Source organism: Camellia sinensis, chromosome 13, assembly GCF_055761805.1.
Source record: "Camellia sinensis isolate YWXY chromosome 13, ASM5576180v1, whole genome shotgun sequence".
NCBI classification, from domain to species: domain Eukaryota; kingdom Viridiplantae; phylum Streptophyta; class Magnoliopsida; order Ericales; family Theaceae; genus Camellia; species Camellia sinensis.
The window spans coordinates 116,797,089-116,818,841 of record NC_138973.1 but is presented as its reverse complement, the minus strand read 5'-3'; the positions used below and the strand labels follow the sequence as shown (position 1 = coordinate 116,818,841).

General features: G+C 34.2%; 1 protein-coding gene across 1 annotated transcript; it reads right to left on the bottom strand.

The window, feature by feature from the left end:
* Window positions 1-5,808: 5,808 nt before the first annotated feature.
* Window positions 5,809-17,878, bottom strand: LOC145805976 (receptor-like protein Cf-9 homolog). The gene is made up of 2 exons (XM_082901509.1): window positions 14,794-17,878; window positions 5,809-6,075 (listed from the first exon to the last, which is right to left on the bottom strand). The coding sequence occupies exon 1, from the start codon at window positions 17,849-17,851 to the stop codon at window positions 14,816-14,818; it is 3,036 nt and encodes a 1,011-aa protein (XP_082757635.1). The 5' UTR covers window positions 17,852-17,878; the 3' UTR covers window positions 5,809-6,075; window positions 14,794-14,815.
* Window positions 17,879-21,753: the final 3,875 nt, after the last annotated feature.

Here is a 21,753-nt window from a genome sequence, read left to right as displayed (position 1 = left end):
AATGGGTTATAACAACTCTAGAATGGATTTATCAATAAAAATCCCTATATTTATATTCTATTATATTACATTTGCCACGTTTCTTTCTTAAATGTTTCCTAATCAACTGCCCAATACTCAATTTTGATACACTAAAGAAGAATTTAAAAGAAAAATAAAGAAATAACCCACGTTCCCTACAAGCCTACACGTCTTCGCAGAAATTACAAATTTTCAATTCATACCTTTGAAAAGTTTCTGAATTTTCCCCTATTTAGCTCATGCTTATTTTTTCCCCTCAAATTTGCAGGTTACCTCCATCTGAAAAAAAAACATTTGCATTAATATTAGGATGACTTACGTGGAGGTCATAATAGGTAAACTTATTATCTAATAGGTCCTATGATAAGTAATGATATTTTTCAACAAACACTATTAAAAAACGTCATTAATTGTTAATTTTCAGAGTAAATATGAAATTTGTCACAAAAATGTTACTACTTATAAGTTTTAGTGGCAGTTTAAAAGAATCATCATAAAAAAAGTCATTAATTTTTAACTTTTATAGACAGTTTAAAAAATTCGTCACAGAAAAATTGTTACTAATTGTAAGTTTTAGGGACAATTTATAAAAATCGTGACAAAAAAAAGTCACTAATTGTCAATTTTTAGCAACATGCAAAAAATCACTTTAAAAAATTATTTTTAGCGACGATTTTATTATAACTTAATTTGCAATAGGGCTTTATGGTAATTAAGGTTTACTATTAAGACCTATCGGTAGTTTACCTTTAAGGGGGGTGGTGTTTGTTTTGAGGGATTGCGGGGTGGGATTAGACTATTAGTCCGGATAAACTAATGGTCCGTTGTTTGGTTCAAAATTTGGGCACCAAACTATTAGTAGTTCCAAATCTATTGGACTATTGTGTTCGATGTAGGGGGTGGTTGTTTGGTTCAAAATTTGGGCACCAAACTATTAGTAGTCCCAAATTTATTAGACTATTGTGTTCTGTGGGGGGGGGGGGTGGGGGTGGACACAAATGGAGGGATAAAGGGGGATATGAGATTGACCATTTTGACCCTCTACTATTTAATTATGTATTGTACTTAGCAAAATTCAATAAAATTTAAATGTCTCAATTTAAAAATAAAATAATTTTATTTAATTTTTATTGATGTTTTATTTATTTAATTTTTTAAAATAATTTTTTATAGATATTTTATTGATGTTTTATTTTAAAATTTTGTTTATGTTTTATTTAATTTCATTATTTAAATTTTAATAGATGTTTTATTTAATTTCATTATTATTATTTTTTAAAATAAATTTATTTAAAATTTTAATTAAAAAATAACATATATTTTTATTGATATTTTATTTATTTAATTTTTAAAAAATAAATTTATTTAATTGTGTAAAAAATAAAATAAAATAAAATATTATTTAATCTAGTTCAAAATAAGAATTTTTATTGATAAGTCCAATTTAGAAGTGTTTTAACCCAAGAAGTCCATGAAGGAATTTTTTAACCCATTTAGTCCCATATATGTATAGTTTTATTCCATAAAGTCCATTTTCTTGATTTACACTATTTTCTTGGACACTTATGCCCTTATATTCAATTTTGATACCCTTATAAATATTTTTTGAACAATTAGCAATTTAATGATGTGAACATTCATATTTTAAAATTCACATTGGTAGGAATGTAAAATTGGCCCGTGGGCGGCCCGAAACCCGCCTGGGAGCCGGGGCGGGCCCGGCCCGTTGACAATGTGAATATTCACATTGACATGTTAACATTCATATTAATAGGAGTATAAAATTGGCCCGCGTCCTGTGGCGGCGCGAAACCCGCTCGCGGCCCACGGGTGGCCCGGGACGGGCCCGGTCCAGCCCATTGACAATATGAATATTTACATTGACTTGCTAACTTTCACATTGATAAGAGTATAAAATTGTCCCGCGGCCCATGGGCGGCCAAAAGCCCGCCCGCGGCACGGGGAGGGCCCGGCCCGGTCCGTTGACAATGTGAATATTCACATTGACATGTTAACATTCACATTGATAGGAGTGTAAAATTAGCCTGCGGCTCGTGGCTGCCCGAAACCCGCCCACGGCCCGTGGGCGGCCTGGGGCGGGCTCGGCCCGGCCGGTTGACAATGTGAATATTCACATTGATATGTTAACATTTACATTGATAAGAGTATAAAATTGGTCTGCAGCCCAGGGCGGGCCCGACCCAGCCTGTCCCGTTGACAATGTGAATATTCACATTGATATGTTAACATTCACATTAATAGGAGTGTAAAATTGGCCCCCGTCCCGTGGCGGCGCGAAACCCGCCCGCGGCCCATGGGCGACCTGGGGCGGGCCGGTCCAGCCCGTTGACAATGTGAATATTTACATTGATATGTTAACATTCACATTGATAAGAGTATAAAATTGGCCTGCGGCCCATGGGCGGCCAAAAGCCCGGCCCGTTAACAATGTGAATATTCACATTGACATGTTAACATTCACATTGATAAGAGTGTAAAATTGGCCCGCAGCCCGTAGGCGGCCCGAAGCCCGAGGCGAGCTTGGCCGGACCCGTGACAATGTGAATATTCACATTGACATGTTAACATTCACATTGATAGGAGTGTAAAATTAGCCCGCGCCCCGTGGCTACCCGAAACCCGCCCACGGCCCATGGGCGGCCCGGGGCGGGCCCGGTCCAACCTGTTGACAATGTGAATATTCACATTGACATGTTAACATTCACATTGATAAGAGTGTAAAATTGGCCCGTGACCCGTGGGCAGCCCGAAGCTCGACCTCGGGCCGGGGCGGGCCCGGCCCATTGGCAATGTGAATATTCACATTGACATGTTAACATTCACATTGATAGGAGTGTAAAATTCGCCCGCAGCCCGTGGGCGGCCCGAAGCCAGACCGCAGCCCGAGGCGGGCTTGGCCCGACCCGTGACAATGTGAATATTCACATTGACATGTTAACATTAACATTGATAGGAGTGTAAAATTTGTCTGCTGCTCGAAGCTCGCTCGCGGCCCGCGGTAGGCCCGGACCCAAACCCGGGCCACCTCGGGCCGTCCATGGGACGCAAGTCAATTTTACACTCTTATCAATGTGAATGTCAACATGTCAATGTGAATATTCACATTGTCAACAAGCCAGGCCGGGCCCGCCTCGGGCCGTCTACGGGCCGTAGGCGGGTTTCGGGCAGCTACGGGGCACGGGTTAATGTTACACTCTTATCAATGTGAATGTTAACATGTCAATGTGAATATTCACGTTGTCAACGGGCCGGGCCCGCCCCTGCCCGGGGCCGGGCTTCAGGCTGCCCATTGGTCACGGGCCAATTTTACACTGTTATCAATGTTAATGTTAATATGTCAATGTGAATATTCACATTGTCAACGGGTCGGGCCGGGCCGGGCCCACCCTGGGCAGCGGGCGGGCTTCGGGCCGCCCACAGGCCACGGGCCAATTTTACACTCCAATCAATGTGAATGTTAATATGTCAATGTGAATATTCACATTGTCAGCGGGCCGGGCCGGGCTCACACCGGGCCACCCACGGGCTTTGGGCCACCCATGGAGCGCAAGTCAATTTTACACTCTTATCAATATGAATGTTAACAGGTCAATGTGAATATTTACATTGTCAACAGGCCGGGCCCGCCCCGGGCCGCCCACGGGCCGTGGGCTGGTTTCGGGTAGTCACGGGGCGTGGGTTAATTTTATACTCTTATCAATGTGAATGTTAACATGTTAATGTGAATATTCACATTATCAACGGGTCAGGCCGGGCGCACCCAAGGCAGCCCACAAGCTGCGGGCGGGTTTCGGGTCGGCCACAGGCCGCGGGCCAATTTTACACTCCTATCAATGTGAATGTTAACATGTTAATGTGAATATTCACATTGTCAACGGGCCGGGCCGGGCCGGGCCGGCCCGGACCCGGCCTGGGCTTCGGGCTGCCCACGTGTCACGGGCTAATTTTACACTCTTATCAATGTTAATGTTAATATGTCAATGTGAATATTCACATTATGAACTGGCCGGCCCGGGCCCGGCCCGGGCCCACCCCGGGGGGCGGGCTGGCTTCGGGCCGCCCACGGGCCGCAGACTAATTTTACACTCCTATCAATGTGAATGTTAACTTGTCAATGTGAATATTCACATTATCAATGAGCCGGACCGGGCCTATTTTTCTGGCCCGTGGGCCGGCCCAGCCTGACTCGAATTTTTCTGGGCACCCATGAGGATCGACATGGGCCAGACCCCTACACATTGACGATATGAACATTCACATTGACGGTGTGGACATTCACATTAGGGGTATTTTGGTAATTATGTCACCTATATGACTTATTGAAATATAAGAAAATAATGTGAACTAAATGGAACATAAGTAGATGAAAAGGGTATTTTGGTCTTCTTATCTCAAATTGGACCTAATGGAATAGTCAAAAAGAATATGGGTTGGATGGAATAAAGCTCTTAGAAAATGGATTTATCAAAAAAGCTCCCTTAAAAATAATTAAAATGTTAAAGATATGTTTAATATTGCTATTACTTAATAAATAATTAAAAATGGTAAAATAGTCATTTGAACATCTATCATTCTCCATAATATCCCAAACAAACATATGATTCATGTTTTATCCAACCAAATAATCCTTTACTGACATTTAATCCCATGACTAAACAAACATGAGATACAAATTCAGTCCAACTAAATAGTCCGAGGACAATATATCCCAGAACTAATAGTCCAATAAATTTCAATGCCCCTTATTCAGTCCGTCCAAACAAATACACCCTAATATTATTAGTATGTAGCACATGGATTAAGTACTATAATTTTTTTTTCCTTTAAATATTTGAGCACTGAACCATTGATTGCTTACCTGATTGGACTCAGATATGGACTTAGTCTAAGAAGACCATAGAGTCCCCCTGAGCTGGAGGCCAGAGTGGTCCAACGTGACTTTTGTCCGCCAAGACGACGACCCAAACCCAGTTGTTCTGATTGCTTACAGAGAAGAGCTCGCCAGGACCATGGACTACTTCTGAGCCGTCTACATGCCGACGAACGCTTTCCTTTATAAAAAAAAAAAAGTTTTTATTGTTTGTTTGTTTGTTTTTTTTGTGTGTTTTTTTGTTTTTTTTGGGTTTTGGGTTTTGGTTAGGGTTATTTTATATTTTATATAAATCTCTTTGATTATAATTGTTCTAAAAGTCTTGAGTTTGTATTTTTGTATTTTGAGTGTACTAATGTTAATTATACTTTTTATTTTCTTCATTAAAAAATATAAAAAGATAAAAAGTTTCATTATGTTGTCAAGTTCTTTGGGGAAAAAATTTGACTATTATTTTACTTTGTTTATATCAAAAAAATTTCAATGTAACTGTTTATTTTTCTTGATTTATATCTCTTTGATTGTAAGTATTCTAAGAATTTTGGATTTGTAGTTTTTAAAAAGAGTACTAATTTTTCAAGAATTATTATTTTACTTTGTTTATATCAAAATTGTAAGTGTTTTCTATCTCTCTTTTTTTTAATGAGTTTGTGATGTATAGTATTTTTTTTTAAAAAGTACTTTTTTTGAATTTGCACAAGGCATGTGTCCGGCGGCTAGTGTATATATATGTATAATTCATCATATTTAAAATAATATTAAAATTATATGACACATAACGATACGTAAAAAGTAAAGATTTTTGACAAAATATTTAAGTGATATAAATAGTTGGAGAGTAGATCATAAGTAGTGAGTAATATTAATTTAAATAATAACACTCAGGCATGCTTTTCTTTGTAAGTGGATATGAATGAATCCACTCTCTCTATGTCTAATGATAAAAAGAAAAAAAATCAATAAAATAAGCATAAAACATAGTAGAACAGAGTACATAACCAAGCCAAAATCACAAATAGTACCACATCACAGCTACTCAATCTACTTATACAACAATATTATCAAATATTAGCCCAAACTTTGTCAATGTCTACCTTAGCCCTCACTTCATTATCCCAACATTATCATAAGTTACAGTAGCAATAATGGTCTTCTCTCTTAACCTGCAACAAGGATTTAGAGAGAAAAACATGTGAGTTCAAGTGTTTTGTTTATAAGAATTTGAGAAAATGATTAGGCAACATGAAATCACAAATAAAATGCATGGAATCATTCAGATTATATATATTTAAAAAATGCATGAAATTTAAGAAATTATTGATAATACGCAAAAAATTCAAGTTCTATGTAAAAAAAACCAATTAAAGAATGCATATACAAACGTGTATTCAATTTCGATTTCGACATGTGGGATACCCCAGTCCCATATTGGATAGATACTAGTTATCTGACCAACCATATATGGAATAGCCCATCCTCAACTATGTGAGGTTTTCTCTGAGAGACCATAAAGATAAAATCGTGATGGTCAGTGGACTAGGAATGGCAACGGGCCGGGGATCACATCCCTCGTCCCTAATCCCCGATGGTGCAAATTTCCCCGTCCCGGATCCCTGATGGGAAACCTATCACCGGTCCCAACCCCGACCTCGAAAATTCCTCGACTAAAAAAAAAAAAAAAAAATCTGAGAATGAAGATCCAAATTCAAAACACAGATCCAAATGAAGACCTATTCAACAATTTGTGAGATCCAAATCCAAATCAGTGAATGAAGACCTATTCAAACAAAACCCAGATCCAAATCCAAACCCAATTTGTGAGATACATAACATCACGACAAGATCATCATCTTCCAGATCTGACACTATTCAACAAATCTAACACTATTCAAATCTAAAAATTTGTGAGCTGAAATGTCTAAAAAAAGTATATATATAACACTATTCACATCTAACATTATTCAGATCTGACACTATTCAACAAATTTGTGAGTTGAAATGTCTAAAAAAAACATTTAGATATGCTAAAATATATATATATATATATATATATTTGTGATCTGAATCCATATATATATATATATATAAAGATCAAGATTGATCAAGATTTTTCAAAAAAATCATAGATCTATTCAAAACAATCTTGGAACCATGGTAGAGTAAAAGTAGATCTTGGTCTCCATGGCATAGTAGATCTTAATCAGGATGATGTTGGGATGCTTCACCATTTTTATCATCGAGATCTCACGAATTAGTCCAGCTCGGTGAAACTGGCTGAAGATGACGGTCTGCGATGGCGGAGAAAGCGTTATTGGCAATCGAAAGGAGGGAGAGAGAGAGAGAGAGAGAGAGAGAGAGAGGAAAAGAGAGAGATGTGAGGAAGACAGATCGGTTTTTTCCTGATCGAAGCACCACATTTTGAGATCTTACAGAGATGAAGGGGAAGGGGGGAGAGAGAGAGACTCTGAGTGAGTGAAAGGGAGAAAGAGATGAGAGACGGTGAGAGAGAGAGAGAGAGAGAGAGAGAGAAACAATACATCAGAAAGTATATATATATATCACTTCGGGGACAAACGGGGTCGGGGCTTGGACACTTATCACCGTCCTCTGTTCGAAATTGATCGAGATTGATTTTTGAATACCATCCCTATCTCGTCGGGGGTATTTTTCAAGGAAAAACTGTTCAAATCGGGGTTGGGGCATCGGGTTTCTGTCAAGTCGGTTTCAAATTTCCATCCCTACCGTGGACCCAAAGCTTACTGTGATTGTCCACAAACCCAAAGCAAACAATATCAATATCACATAAACGGTGGGGACGAATTGTTACTATCATGAACTATATTTAAAGAATTCAAATTTTGCTTAAATCTTAAATTTAGGGGAATATTTAAAAATTAATAAGACAATAGAGAGCCTTTGATAAATTAGTCAGTGCAAACAAAGCACATAAAGAGTCGTAGTTATAAGCCATAATCACTATGGCAGTCCACAAATTATTATTGGCCAATATTCAAAATAGGGTGGGGATTTTAGGTCACAAAAATCACTAGAATAACTTTTATTTTATTTTATTTTTGTCATGGAGTTAGTAATATGTGGCATGTAGATTGCTACTATGACTTGTGAATAAACATTATGGATTGCAGGAGAGCTTGAATCCAATGGTTTTCCACTTCAATTCTCTAAGACCCTGTTTGTTTAAGCATATTGAATTTATGGGATTAACATATTTAGGTCAGCCCTAAGATTATTTATCATTTTGGATTGTTAATCTTGTCCTATGTTTGGATTGATATAGGATGATACGATGAAATTGATAGTCCGAACCTCTCCTTAGTTCTCTATTTTGTACAAGGGATACTATGTCTTTATGCATTTTATTAGATTATTAGTCTAATCCCATAGCCAAGTCTGTCTAAACAAATATGCTCTAAATGTAAAACTAGCAAGCACCTAGAGCTTTACATACCATTTAGTTTCTAAGTTAGTGTTTGGTATAGTGGAATAAATGTTGGAATGGTATGATTATTCCATTGAAATACTTATTTCCAAATTTGATTCAGTAAAAAAAAGAAGAAAAAAAAGAAATTTGTATTGCAAATAAAATCACTATTCACCAATTTAGAAAAGGATAAACAATAGTTTTAATCTCTAAAGTATGTGTTTCTTGTCATTTTAATCCTTTAAGTTTCAATTTTGTCATTTGATCCTAGGTCTAATGTTCGTCTATTTTGATAACGGGAGTATAGATAAAAGACAGTTTTAGTCCAAAATATGTGTTCGTTATCATTTTAGTCTCTTAAGTTTCAATTTTGTCATTTTGGGAATTGAAGACCAAAATGACAAAATTGAAACTTAAAGCTTTGTTTAGTTCATGGAATTGAAAAGAGATTTGGAAAGAGAAAAAAAAAGGATGTGTGAACTATAGGTGAAATGTAGTTATATTTCATTCATATTTTACCTATATTTTCCCTTTTCCTTTTTAAGTCCCTACCCAAATCCTTAAACCAAACATAACGTCAAAGAATAAAATGACAAGAAACGCATATTGTAGGGACTAAAATTGGCATTTATTTAAAGATAAAATACTATTTTCTATAATCAATCTAGACGTACATTAAATATAGAATCAAATTAATAGATAACTTTGATAACTAAAATAACAAAATTGAAATTTAAGGGACTACATAAAAGAAATGCATTACTTTATAGACAAAAACTGTCTTCTATTCTTAAAAAAATGACTATTTTATTAGGTGATCAATGAATAGTCATTCTATAGTACCCAAAATCATTTTAGTCAACCAAAGGCTGTCTTAGAGTTGAAGTATGATGTAAAATTAAAAACGATGTTAAATGAATTAGAAAATATTATGGCGCACACTCTTTAAAAAGCATATATCATATATACTTTATAATTAAAGAAAAAATGACATAATTTTATATTTTCTGATTTATAACTAAAGAAAATAAATATGACTAAATATCTCATGAGTTATAATTAAAATAATATCATAATTAAAAAAGAAAACGTTATAACTAAGGATGAATATGGTATACCCTTTCAAAGGTGTGTATATTAAAATTTCCCAATGAACTATTCTAAATATGTGAAATATCTATGCCAGACAATTGACAGTTTGGTTAAGGTAGGGGATATGAGTGCAACACATTAGGTTAAATCTGCAATCGATAAATCTTTTTAAGAAAAAGAGTTAACTATGGAACTAAACTATGCCTAAATCTAATTGGGTGAATTATAATACACCTCATGAGGCTTATTTATAATATGGACTGTCTTCTGTAATTTTAAAAATTTTATTATTAGAATTTTTTATTTAACAGAATTAATAGAAAAATAAAAATTTTAACTGTTCTCCTATTCGAATAAAATTAACTGAATTGTTAATTTGAATATATTTATGATATTATTAAAAACTGTTAATTAACTTGATAATTTATTAATAAAAGTGTCATTTATTATGCGATTAAAAAGCTAAAGGGACATGATGTAATTTTTAAAATTACAAAAGATAATTTATATTTTACTCAAAATTTAAAGGGTCTATTTGTAATTTACCCAATCTAGTTTTATGAATACAAAGCTCAACAAAAGAACTATGAAATTTATCCATGTTCTCCTGTTCGAACCTTGGACATATCCTCGTAATTAGAGGTGGCAAATGGGTGGTTATAAGTGGGTTAAAATAGGTTATGCATTTAAAGCAATCTAACCAAACCCATTCATTTAATAAATGGGCTCAAACAGGTTGAGTGAAATTAGATACGGGTTAGACGAATGAATCCAACAAACTCATTTACTTTCTCGCTTTTATTTTTCTATTTTTCTTTTTTTAAAAAAATTATTTTAAGAGAATATTATTAAAAAGTCCAATCTAAAGAGGGTATAAGGCATTGGGTCTAGTGGATATCTTTTGTTAGTGAGAGATCCACAATTTATGAAATAATTTGATGAGAAATCATTTTATTGTTTTGGAAGACATTTTATTTTCAATTTTACCCTTTATCTATCTGTTTAATTTTTTTGACTATTTGTTCAAATATTTTTTTTATCTGTTTAATTTTTTGAATATTTGTTCAATTTTTTGCCCTTATCTGTTCAAATATCTGTCCACATTTTATTATCTGTTAAAAATATCTTTTCAAAAAATTCTATTGGTTGAAATTCCTATCTGTGGAGATTCTATTTGTTCAAATTATCTTTTTAAAAAATTCTTTCGGTTGAAATTATTTGTTAAAAAATTTATCTATTCAAATTCTCCATATCTCTCTTCCCACTATCTGTACAAATAAAATTCAAATTCAACAACAACAACAATTTTTTTTTCATCTGTTCACTGATTAAAGAACACAAGACCAAATTGAAAACTATTTGTTCACTTCAAACATATCTGTGTTTGTGATATGTTCAATATCATCTTCTTCATAGCACAAACAAAAAAAGAAAAAAAAAAATTTAAACAGATATAATTACAACAACAACAACAACCAAGATAAAAAATAACAAAAAAATTAAATATAAGATAAAAAAAAATTTAAATAGTTATTCATCCATTGTAACAAGTCTGAGTCAGTAACAAATTTTGAGCAATCCATTTTAACAGATCTGAGTCGCTCGAGATCAAAAGCTCTAATTTTGAACATCTATTTTAAAATATTAGATCTTAGTCAACCAAGATCAAAATATCAGATCTTAGTCTCAAATCAAAATATCAGACTCATACAAACAAACAAATTTGTGCTATGTACCAATGTACCATCAAACCCTAGATTTCTCACCATGAAATCATTTTTCTAATCTTGTGTATTGGACTCAAATAGAGAATACTTGAATGTTCTTTGTTATTTGCAAACCCAAGATTTCTCACCATGAAATAAGAAAATTATTCGAAACGAATGTGTGTGTGTGTGTGAGAGAGAGAGAGTTTGACTTTATTTTTATACTTTTGTTGTGTGTTGCACACTCTTTTTTCAATAGATACCAACGATGTGGTCAGCGGTGGTGGATGACGGTGGATAGTGGACGGTGGACGACGGATAAGGACAATGAAAGAGGATGGTGTGAGGTCTGAGATTTGAGAAGACTAAGAGAGAGAGAGAGAGAGAGAGAGAGATCTGAGATCTAAGATCTAAATGAGAGAGAGAGAGAGAGATTCTACGGTGTGGTTAGTGGCAACGAATGACGATGGATGAAGAGGGTGTGAGGACTGAGATCTGAGAGGATTGAGAGGCGGTGGTTCACAGACGTTACATTTTAGAGAGAGAGAGAGAGAGATAGAGGAATAGTTGTAGAGAGATGAGATACAATATATATATACGGGTATTTCGGTCATTTCGTCTAGACATGTCTTTATTGCCAAAGTATTTTAGAGTGTGCACTTTTGGCCAAACAAAATTAAAATTTGGATTTATAGACCAAGTGCCCTTATTTTAAACAAATTACTTTATTTTTTTTATTTTTATTTTTTTTCAAAAATTACTTATTTTTTTAAAGCAAATTATTTTTTATTTTGAAATTATTTTTTTTACGACGACAAAGGGAGTGTCGAAGCACAAGTGGTGGTGGTAGAGTAGTGGTGGTGGTGGAGTGGCGACGATGGTGATGGTGATGGTAATGGTGATGGTGTAGCGATGGTGGCGGAAATGGTGGTGGCGGTAGTAGTGGAGGAGGAGGTGGTGTTGGTGGTGTGTTGACGGCGGTAGTGGAGTGGCAGGAGTGGTGGTGGTGGTGGTGGTGGAGTAGTGGTAGTAGAGGATGAAGATATGGTGGTCATGGTAGTGGTGGTGGAGTAATAAAGGTAGTGGTGTAGTAGTAGTGGAGAGGAGGTAGTGATGGAGTGGCAAGGGTGGTAGAGTGGGAGTGGGGGTGGGGGTAGGGGTGGTGTATCGGCGTTGGTGGCGGATTAGCAGTGATAACAAAGAGAGTGGTGGTGGTGGAGTGGTGATGGTGATGCTCGTGAAGTGGCAGTAGTGAAGGTAGATTGGTGGTAGAAGTGGTGCCTATTTACATTGGCTTAAATGGGTACCCATGTCCAACCCATGTAAACCCAATTTTAACTGGATTGACAATAAGCAACCCATTTAAGCCTATTTATTGATTGAGCAGGTCTATATAAGTTTTAAATGAGTATAATTGGATAGGCTCATCATGGGTTTCGGTTTAGTTTGCTACATCTACTTGTAATCAATACTCATATTTGAATGGGTGATTCTATTTGCATCCAAAAAATTATTCAGTATGTTATATTTGAGTGAGTGATTCTATTTGCACTTAAAAAAATTATTCAGTATGTGCAATTTCTCAGTACTCTCTATTAAATTATTTAGGGTAATAATTTACTCTCAGTACGCCCTATATTTTATCACAAATTATCCTTTAGGATGATATCATAATTTGTGATACACTCAAATAATAAACAAATCAATTCAAAAAAGACTTCCTCCCTTTCTTCATCTCATATTAGCTATGGTACTCCTCCACTCTCGTCATTGACAAATACTGAAGAAGAAAAAGATGAAAAGTAGGTAAGAAGAATAGAGGCAATACAAACTCACCAAGTCATTACTTGCCTTCATACTATCTAGATTCAATAGAGATGATGTGGACTTTGTTGGTTCCACTGATTGTGGTGTCTAACGCAGGTATGTTCATTCCTATCATGTTCGTCAACAATTGCCCTAAAAATAATTTTGGTTTTGAAGGGGGTTGTGTTGCCAAATTTCTTGATAGATTCTCGTTCGAGCCTCTCAGGGAAAACCCTCTCTTCGGCCTCTCTTCTTTTACATAATGTTTGCTTACCTACCCATTTTGGAAAACTGTGTTAATTGTTGTTATTTTGAATCTGGTTTTGAGTTTGATTCATTGATATATTCATCAACTTTTGTTGAAATTTCTGGTTAAGAGAATCCATTCCAATTGCAGATTGAAGAGAGATAGAAGGTTTGTGAGTTTGTAGAGAGAAAGAGAGGAGAAGAAACAATAATGTTGACGATAATGGTGAGTTTTTGTGGGGTGGATTAGAGTTTTGGAGTGAAGAAAAAGATGAAGGGAAAATAATCGAAATTTAAGGAAGAAGACGAAAATGTTTGAATATGAAGAATATATATTAGTGATTAGGGTACACCACGAGGAAAAAAAAAAATTAGAGTTGAATGTATATTGTCTTGATTAGTAAATTTATATTAGGGTATATATACTCTAAGGCCCCGTTTGTTTGGGGTTATATGGAGGGGATTGGGTTCGGTAGTGAGGAGGGGATTGAGAATGGGGTGTTTGTTTTGAGAGATAGGGAGGGAATTAGTAATCCCTTGGTATTAGTAAGGAGGAGGAATGGGGATTGGTAAGGAGGAGGTAGAGATGGTATTAGAAAAATAGTGAGGGGATTAGAAATTTTTTTATTTTTTTTATATTGGGATTTTTTTTTTTAAATATAGTGTTTAATTTTTTATATTTTTTTATTTGTTTTATTATTTTATATAAAAATAATTTAACAATTTCTCACTATCAATCCCCTCACTATGAATCCCCTCCATTCTATCTCTGAAAACAAACGGGGCCTAATAGAAAATTTGAAATTTTAGTTTCTATTATATAATAAAAACTAAAATTTCAAAATTTTAGTTTAGTGTACTGAGTTACTATTTGGATGTAAATAGAATCACCTTAATTTGACTCTATGTAGAATAAATTTATAAAAACAAAAAGAAAGAAAAAAAAAAAAAAACAGATCACACCTCTTTTCATTCAAACATTTTATGCATATAATACATGAGGTAGAAAATGAGGTGAATTATTGGTCTATGAAGATTGGCTACTTCTAAAGCTGAACTATGAAGATTTCCAAAGTCACCAGACAAAATTTTGCAGCGAATCAATTATAAAGATGATCTGGATGTATAGCATAAATTGAAGAAAACAAAATTGTAATAATCTATTTAAACTATTTGGCAAAATATATCAAGATTGACCAATAGAAAATCCAATCATATAGTTTATTTCAGTACAAAACTAGCTTTTGAAACTAACTTCATTAACATTAGCAACGGTTTAATAGCTAATCACAGAAAAACATATTTTTTATTTTGGTTTTGGTTGTGGTCAATGAAACAATTCTATATGTATAACTGCTGGTTCTTGAGTGGATTGCTCATAGTGTTACTCTTGCACAAAAAGAACTGTATCTGCATTAGGCAGGATCCCAAGCAGAATATATATAATAACCTTTTACTTATTCTGTAATTAGATCGTAAACTTTTAAAGATATAGAACCAGAAAAAAAACTAGTAGCACCATAGAGTATAATACAATCATGATAACTAACAAATTAAAATCATTAAAACTAAGAATGAGCATCACATACCTGAAAGCATAATCCATGTTTGCTAATTTCTTCTACCACCTTGTCTCAACATTTTCAGCTTTTTATGCTTTTTCCCTTCAACAATTCTTACAAACAATTTTGGTTTTCCAGTTAAGAACATGAGAAATCCAATAACCAATCCCAATGCTAGTCCACAGCCATACCCCATCACCACGGCTTCCCAAGTAAATCCACTGACAAAATTTGAGTCATCTTCCTGTTGTAATAGCACCCCTGGCTGAACTTGTGACTGATTATCTTTACATTCCTTTGACAATGGAAACCCACATAATCCTGAGTTCCCAACATATGAATCATTTCCAAATGTATCAAATTGTTTGCCTCGAGGTATGGATCCGTCGAGATGGTTCCATGAAAGGTTAAAGACCTCAAGAAATGTCAAACTCAATAAATGGTTAGGAATTTTCCCAATAAGTTGATTTGAAGACAGATCTAGTGATTCCAGCTCTGTCAAGTCTCCTAAAGATGATGGAATAAGGCCCGTAAGGCTATTATGAGATAAATTAAGCACTATGAGAGAATTAAGCCTTCCGATCACATTTGGAATATCTCCACTGAATTTGTTAGATGATAAATCAATTGCTATGAAGACAGTCAAAATTCTCGTTAAATAAATATCAAACCCCTTCATCGTCACCGTAACAGAATCTGTATAATACGATTGAACACTCAAATATTTTTCTCTTGGCATAGTTTTATTCCTCATAGTTTTGAAAATTTTGAAATATCTCCCTGGCAAATGACCGGTGAACTTATTGTGGGAAAGGTCAACAATTCGGAGTTCAGGGAAAGAGAGTTTTGGCTTGGAAGTGTCTATTGGACCGTGAAATTTGTTGGATCGCAAGATAAGAACCTGTAAATTTGGAAGAGTCCCCAACCAGTACGGAAAAGTGTCATTTATCTTGTTGTTTCCAAGGTCTAGAACTTGTAATTGTCTACAGTTGGCTAAGGATTGTGGAACTGGTCCTTCAAATTGATTTCCATTCAAATTAAGACTTTGCAACGGATTACCCTTTCCAAATATCATGGGGATGTTCCCCTGAAAGGCATTGAACCGTAGATCTAATACATAGAGAACATTGCTGAAGTATCCCAAACATTGTGGAATTGCACCACTCAAGTGGTTGTGAGACAAATCAAGGATGGAAAGAGAACTCGCATTACAAATTGAAGAAGGAATCTCTCCGGTGAGTTTATTTTGTGAGAAAAGGAAGTAAGATACATAGGGTGGAAGAACTGGGAGTGGTCCTTGAATCAAGTTGAAACCAAGATCAAGGGTGACAAGATTCTTCCAAGGAAGTTGCTTTATACCGGTTAGAAAGTTGTGGGAAAGATTTAAGTACCGCAATGAAGCCTTCCCGATGACGCCAACCCATTTTGGAATCTTCCCACGAATTTCGTTGCTAGAAATGTCGAGTTGTTCAACATTCTCTAAGGCTTTAAAGAAATCAGGGAATTCCTTTATCTTGCAAGAAGTCATCTGGAATGACCAAAGATTAGGCAAGGTATTGTTGATATTGTTGATGGTGCTCACTGACAAACTATTGTATGAAAGATCAAGAAAACCAAGTTGTTCTAGATTTGAGAATATTTGTAGCTCCACAACACCACTCAAATTATTTGACGAAAGATCAAGTTGTGTCAAATTCACAAGATTTGAAATTGATTGTGGAATGGGGCCATGTAGTTCGTTATGACTCAATTCAATGTACATCAATTTTGATTTATGCTGGAACTCCGGAATTTGGCCAGTTAGTCTATTACTACCCAGATTTAAATTTGTCAATGACGGAAGATTCAACAACGAAGATGGTAGTGTCCCATTCAGTGAGTTATTGCGCAAGGAAAGTTCTTGTAGGTTGTGTAGCCCACTACTAATGATGGAGGGAATGGGACCCATCAGTTCACTACTTGATAAATCTAAAGTAGCAAGTTTTGTCAGGTTGGCTACCCCACATGGAAATGGACCATTGAAATTGTTATCTCCAAGTGCTAAAACCTCTAGCTTTATCAGCTTACCGATAAAATTAGGAATTTTTCCATGGAGATTATTTAGAGAAAGATCCAAGGAAACGAGCTGATTAAGATTTGAGAGAGTAAATGGGATCTGACCATTGAAACTATTTCCCCACAAGTATATATCAGTGATCTGTGTAAGGTTCCCAAGTGAATTAGGAATGGACCCGGAGAATTTGCAGTCACTGAGATACAACTGCTGGAGGGAACTACTACTACTCCAGTTTACTTTGGGTAAATTACCAGTGAGACCATTGTTGGCTTGTAAAGAGAGAATTTGCAAGTTTGGAAGGTGAAAAATGCTATCCGGTAATTGCCCATGCAACTGGGTGAGGCTAAGATCGAGATATGTCAAAGAAGACATATTCGTCAATGACATCGGTACAACTGAAGATATGTTTACATAAAAAAGGGCAAGTTCTTGCAATTGGGTTAGGTTTTTGAGCATCATTCTGAAATTGTGCGGTTCAAGTCTTAGTTGCCTACCATAGGAGAGATCGAGTGAAACTAGTTTGGACAGGTGGCGAATTTCTGATGGGATTGAGCCTGAAAAATGGGAAAAAGATAGGTTGAGATGTGTCAAACTGGCAAAGTGACCAAATGCTGACGGAATGTGGGAGTAATTGAAGTGATTGAAGGCGAGATTGAGGCGCTGGAGGTGAGAGAGTTGGAAGAGGCTACTGTTAGGATGGATATTACCATAGAGCTGGCTACAACTGAGGTCAAGCCCAATCACGTGACCCGTCAGACCATCACAGGTGACTCCTTCCCACGAACAACAATCAGTACAACTCTCGTTCCAAGATAACATCTTTGGAGAAGTCAAATCGCCACACCAAGAATCAGATGCAGAGCTGTTTATAGTAAACATATGCTTGAATTGCAACAATGCAAGCCTCTGGTCATGTGGACACAAATGATGTGTACAACTAGAAAAAGAAGAGATAGATGATGAACAGGAAACCTGATGATATTGCATGAAATACAAAAGGAATTGGAACAACCATATCAATCGCTCCATTTTTTTTTGGTTTTGTTTTGTTGTAAAAGAGGAGAATCAAGTACGAGAGTTAAGAGGAGAGAACGATGAGAGAAAGTGGGTACTGATTATTAGTCTAATTCATCCTTTTATATAGGAAAAATTCTAGGATAAATTTTAGGATAATTCCTATTAAGCCATATTTACAGTTAATCTAAATAAAATCATCCCTAAAAATGGTTTTTGGTGACGATTTTTTACATATATTGTTAAAAATTGATAATTAGTAATATTTTGTTGTCACGATTTTTATAAATTGTCACTAAAATTTACAATTAATGACTTTTTTTGTGATGAATTTTTCATACCGTAGCTAAAAGTTGAAAATTAGTGACTTTTTTTGCAAAGATTTTTTTAAATTGTTGCTTAAACTTATAATTAATAACGTTTTCGTGATAAATTTTCAAACTCTCATTGAAAATTAATAATTAGTGACATTTTTAATAATATTTGATAAAAAACGCCGTTAATTATTACAAGACCTATTGGATAATAAGTTCACTTAATAGGATCTATACGTAAGTCTACCAAAATTTTATGGTAAGTACTTTGGTAAAAGGTGTGTATTACATGTTGTTATAAGCATTTTGTGGTATTAAGGGTTGGTTTGGGAAGTGGGTTGGCTTTTTGATTTTTTTGGCTATTTTAACCTAGGCTAAAAATCTTGGTTTGGGAAGGACTTTTTGACTTTTTTAACTTTTTTTGTGAGAGAAGAATATAATGATTATGGGTTGGATGTGATGTTTTGTTGGTTATGCCTAAAATAGCCTATTTTGCCTTTTATGGCTAAAATAGCCAAAAAAGCCTACAAACCTTCTTCCCAAACGGTGCCTTATGAATTATGCTAGTGTTTAGTTATGAGATTTTGTTGGTAATATGAATTGTGTTAGTGTTTAGTCATGAGATTTTGTTAGTATTAAGAGATTGTTATTTTAGACTAAAAATTAAATTTAATTTTCAAAATCAATGTTGTGATAATCAATTAAGATATTAAAAGTAATACACTCTTTCATATCTTTTCTGTTTATCAACTGATCATATCACTTACTTTCATTAGATTTAAAAAAAAAATTAAATGAATTTATATATCATTTTCTTAATATTAATTATCAATGGAGAGAATCAAAATTTATCAAGTACAAACGTGTTAACCAAGACATATAATACACATCTCAGAGGGTGGTTGTGGAAATACGAGAGCTGTGCACATTATGGGAATACAAGTTGCATTGAGGACGTGGAACAGTAACAACAACAGATGTTATGGCTGAAGATGTCAATTTCATTGTTAAAGTTTAACTATTATGGGACTAGTTTTGATTTACTTTAGTAATTTAAATTATTCATCTTATATAATTAATTTAAAAAAAAATTATTTATACAAAATATCAAATTCAACCAACATAGATTGTTATGCCATCAAATCATTTTTATCTATATAGCGTACATGTTTTTAAGAATTAATTGTTCATTTGTTATAATATATATGTGATTTGATCATGTGAATACTTATATTTGATTATTATAATTTTTGGGTGTGTTTGATTGGACGGACTGAATAAGAGGGATTAAAATCCATCGAACTTGAATCCTGAAAGTGTGAATTTCCCAGACTATTTGGTTGGATTAGATGTGTATCATGTGTTTGCTTTCTCATGAGATTAGATGTCTGGAAATGACTATTTTTAGTGAATCTAATATTTTGTTGGATGGATTAGATAGGATAAATAAACAAAAGACTATTTTATCCCTTTTCAATTATTTACTAAGTAATAGCAATATTAAATATATGTTTAATATTTTAATTATTTTTAGCTAGATTAAATAAAAATTTATTTTATTTTATTTTTTACACAATTAAATAAATTTATTTTTTAAAAATAAAAAAAATAAAATAAATTAAAATATATATTATTTTTTTAATTAAAATTTTAAATAAATTTATTTTTAAAAATGATAATAATTAAATAATGAAATTAAATAAAACATCTATTAAAATTTAAATAATGAAATTAAATAAAATATAAACAAAAAAAAGCTTTCGGATAAAAAGCAAATGCCGGATAAAAAGCTTCCCCTGAATTACAATCCGATCAGTAAATAATCCCCCCCTAATCCCTCCAATCAAACGCACCCATTGAGTAATGTTAGGGACCCTAAATGTTTTACTAGCATTTTTACTAAATGTCTCACATGGGTGTGGGATCCACATGGGCCCTACATAGTGTGGACCCTACGCCTACGTGAAACATTTGGTAGAAATGTTGATAAAATATTTGAGATCCCTAACATTTTTCATAATTTTTTGCATACATGTTTTTTTTTTAACTTATTATGTGTGATGAACAGTTCAGATTAGAAGATGGATCCAAATTGATTCCATAACATGCCAATTTCACTTATGAAGTTGAGATCATTAACTTTAACAAATTTAACTCAACAACTATTGTGGTAACAGAAATACTTGAGAGCTCGAAACTCCTTAGGCTCGAATGGCCCGAATTCAAAATGATGTCGCTTTGAATTTTTTTTTTCTTCTCCTCTTTTATCTATGAAACGAAACAGAGTGAGGGAGGGAGAAAGAGAGAGAAGAGAGAAGGAAGAGAGAGAAAGGGAGCCGATCTTCCTCTTCCACTCCGTCGCTACCGTGTGTGTGTGTGTGTGTTTCATCGATTTGGCTTCCAGAACTGTTTTTGATTTTCCAGATCTGTGTCTTTGTGTGTGTGGGGGGGAGGGGGGAGGGGGGAGGGGGGGAGGAGGGGGTTTGATTTGTTGATGATGATGGTGCTGTGTTGATGATGATTTATTGGTTATTGATGATGATGATGCTGTGTTGATGTTGATGATGATGATGATGCTGTCTTCTTCTTTCTTCTTCTTCTTCTTCTTCTTTCTTCTCTCTTCTCTTTTGTCTTCTTTCTTCTTCTCTTTTGTGAGTCAAAAAGGATGAAAAAAAGAGAAAGAAAAAAAAGTCAAAACGACGTCGTTTTGGGATTTCGGGCCACTTGAACCACGGAAAATTGGAGTTATTTAATGGGATTGATTGTGGTAAATCATATGTTTAAAATTATGGCTGGGTAAGGATAGAATTGGGCTATTTGGGCTAAAATGTCCAATAAAGATAAAATAAGTTAAAATAGTCAATAAGACAAAATTTTACCTCCAACTAATAATCATTTTACTATTTCTCTCATAACTATCAAATCAATTACAAAAAAAATAACTATCTTCTCAAACACCACTTTTTTAGCAAAGCTAAAAAAGCAAGCCAACTAAAATAGTTAATTTCCCAAACGAGGCTATTCTTAATATTTAGGACTTGTTTGATTGAGCAAATTATAGCATAGGGTTCAGATTATTAATCCGTAATACTCACATTCTAATGTTTGATTGTAATTTTGGTTATTTGAATTAGATTTCAACGCATATTCTATCTAACAAAATTAGTGAGTTTTCTAATTGTACAACTATAATACTGCAAAATAAACATTGGGGTTGTTTGGATAGAGCAACAAAAGTGCACTTTTCTATCTTTTTATCTTTTTTTTGGTCACATCATCTATCTATTTTTCTACATATATTTTCATAAAAAATCAAAAAATGTACTTATTTAGATCATCTCAAACAATCCAATTACATATACTTTTATATACATTACAAAACAAACAAGGATAAAAGGAATTATATCGTACTAATCCATATAGATAGCAAATTCTACACTAATTTCATAAATTATTAATCATCTTACCATTAATCTTGCTATTTAAACATCAACTTAATTACTCTAAAATATGTATAGTCTATTTTTGCACATTGATCATATAAAAAAATATTTTTAGGACCCATTTTATTTATTTATTTATTTATTTTTTTATGAAAATCAT

Excerpts from the sequence above, each read along its gene's own strand:
- LOC145805976 (XM_082901509.1), bottom strand. The coding sequence starts at position 17,851 with ATGGAGCGATTGATATGGTTGTTCCAATTCCTTTTGTATTTCATGCAA.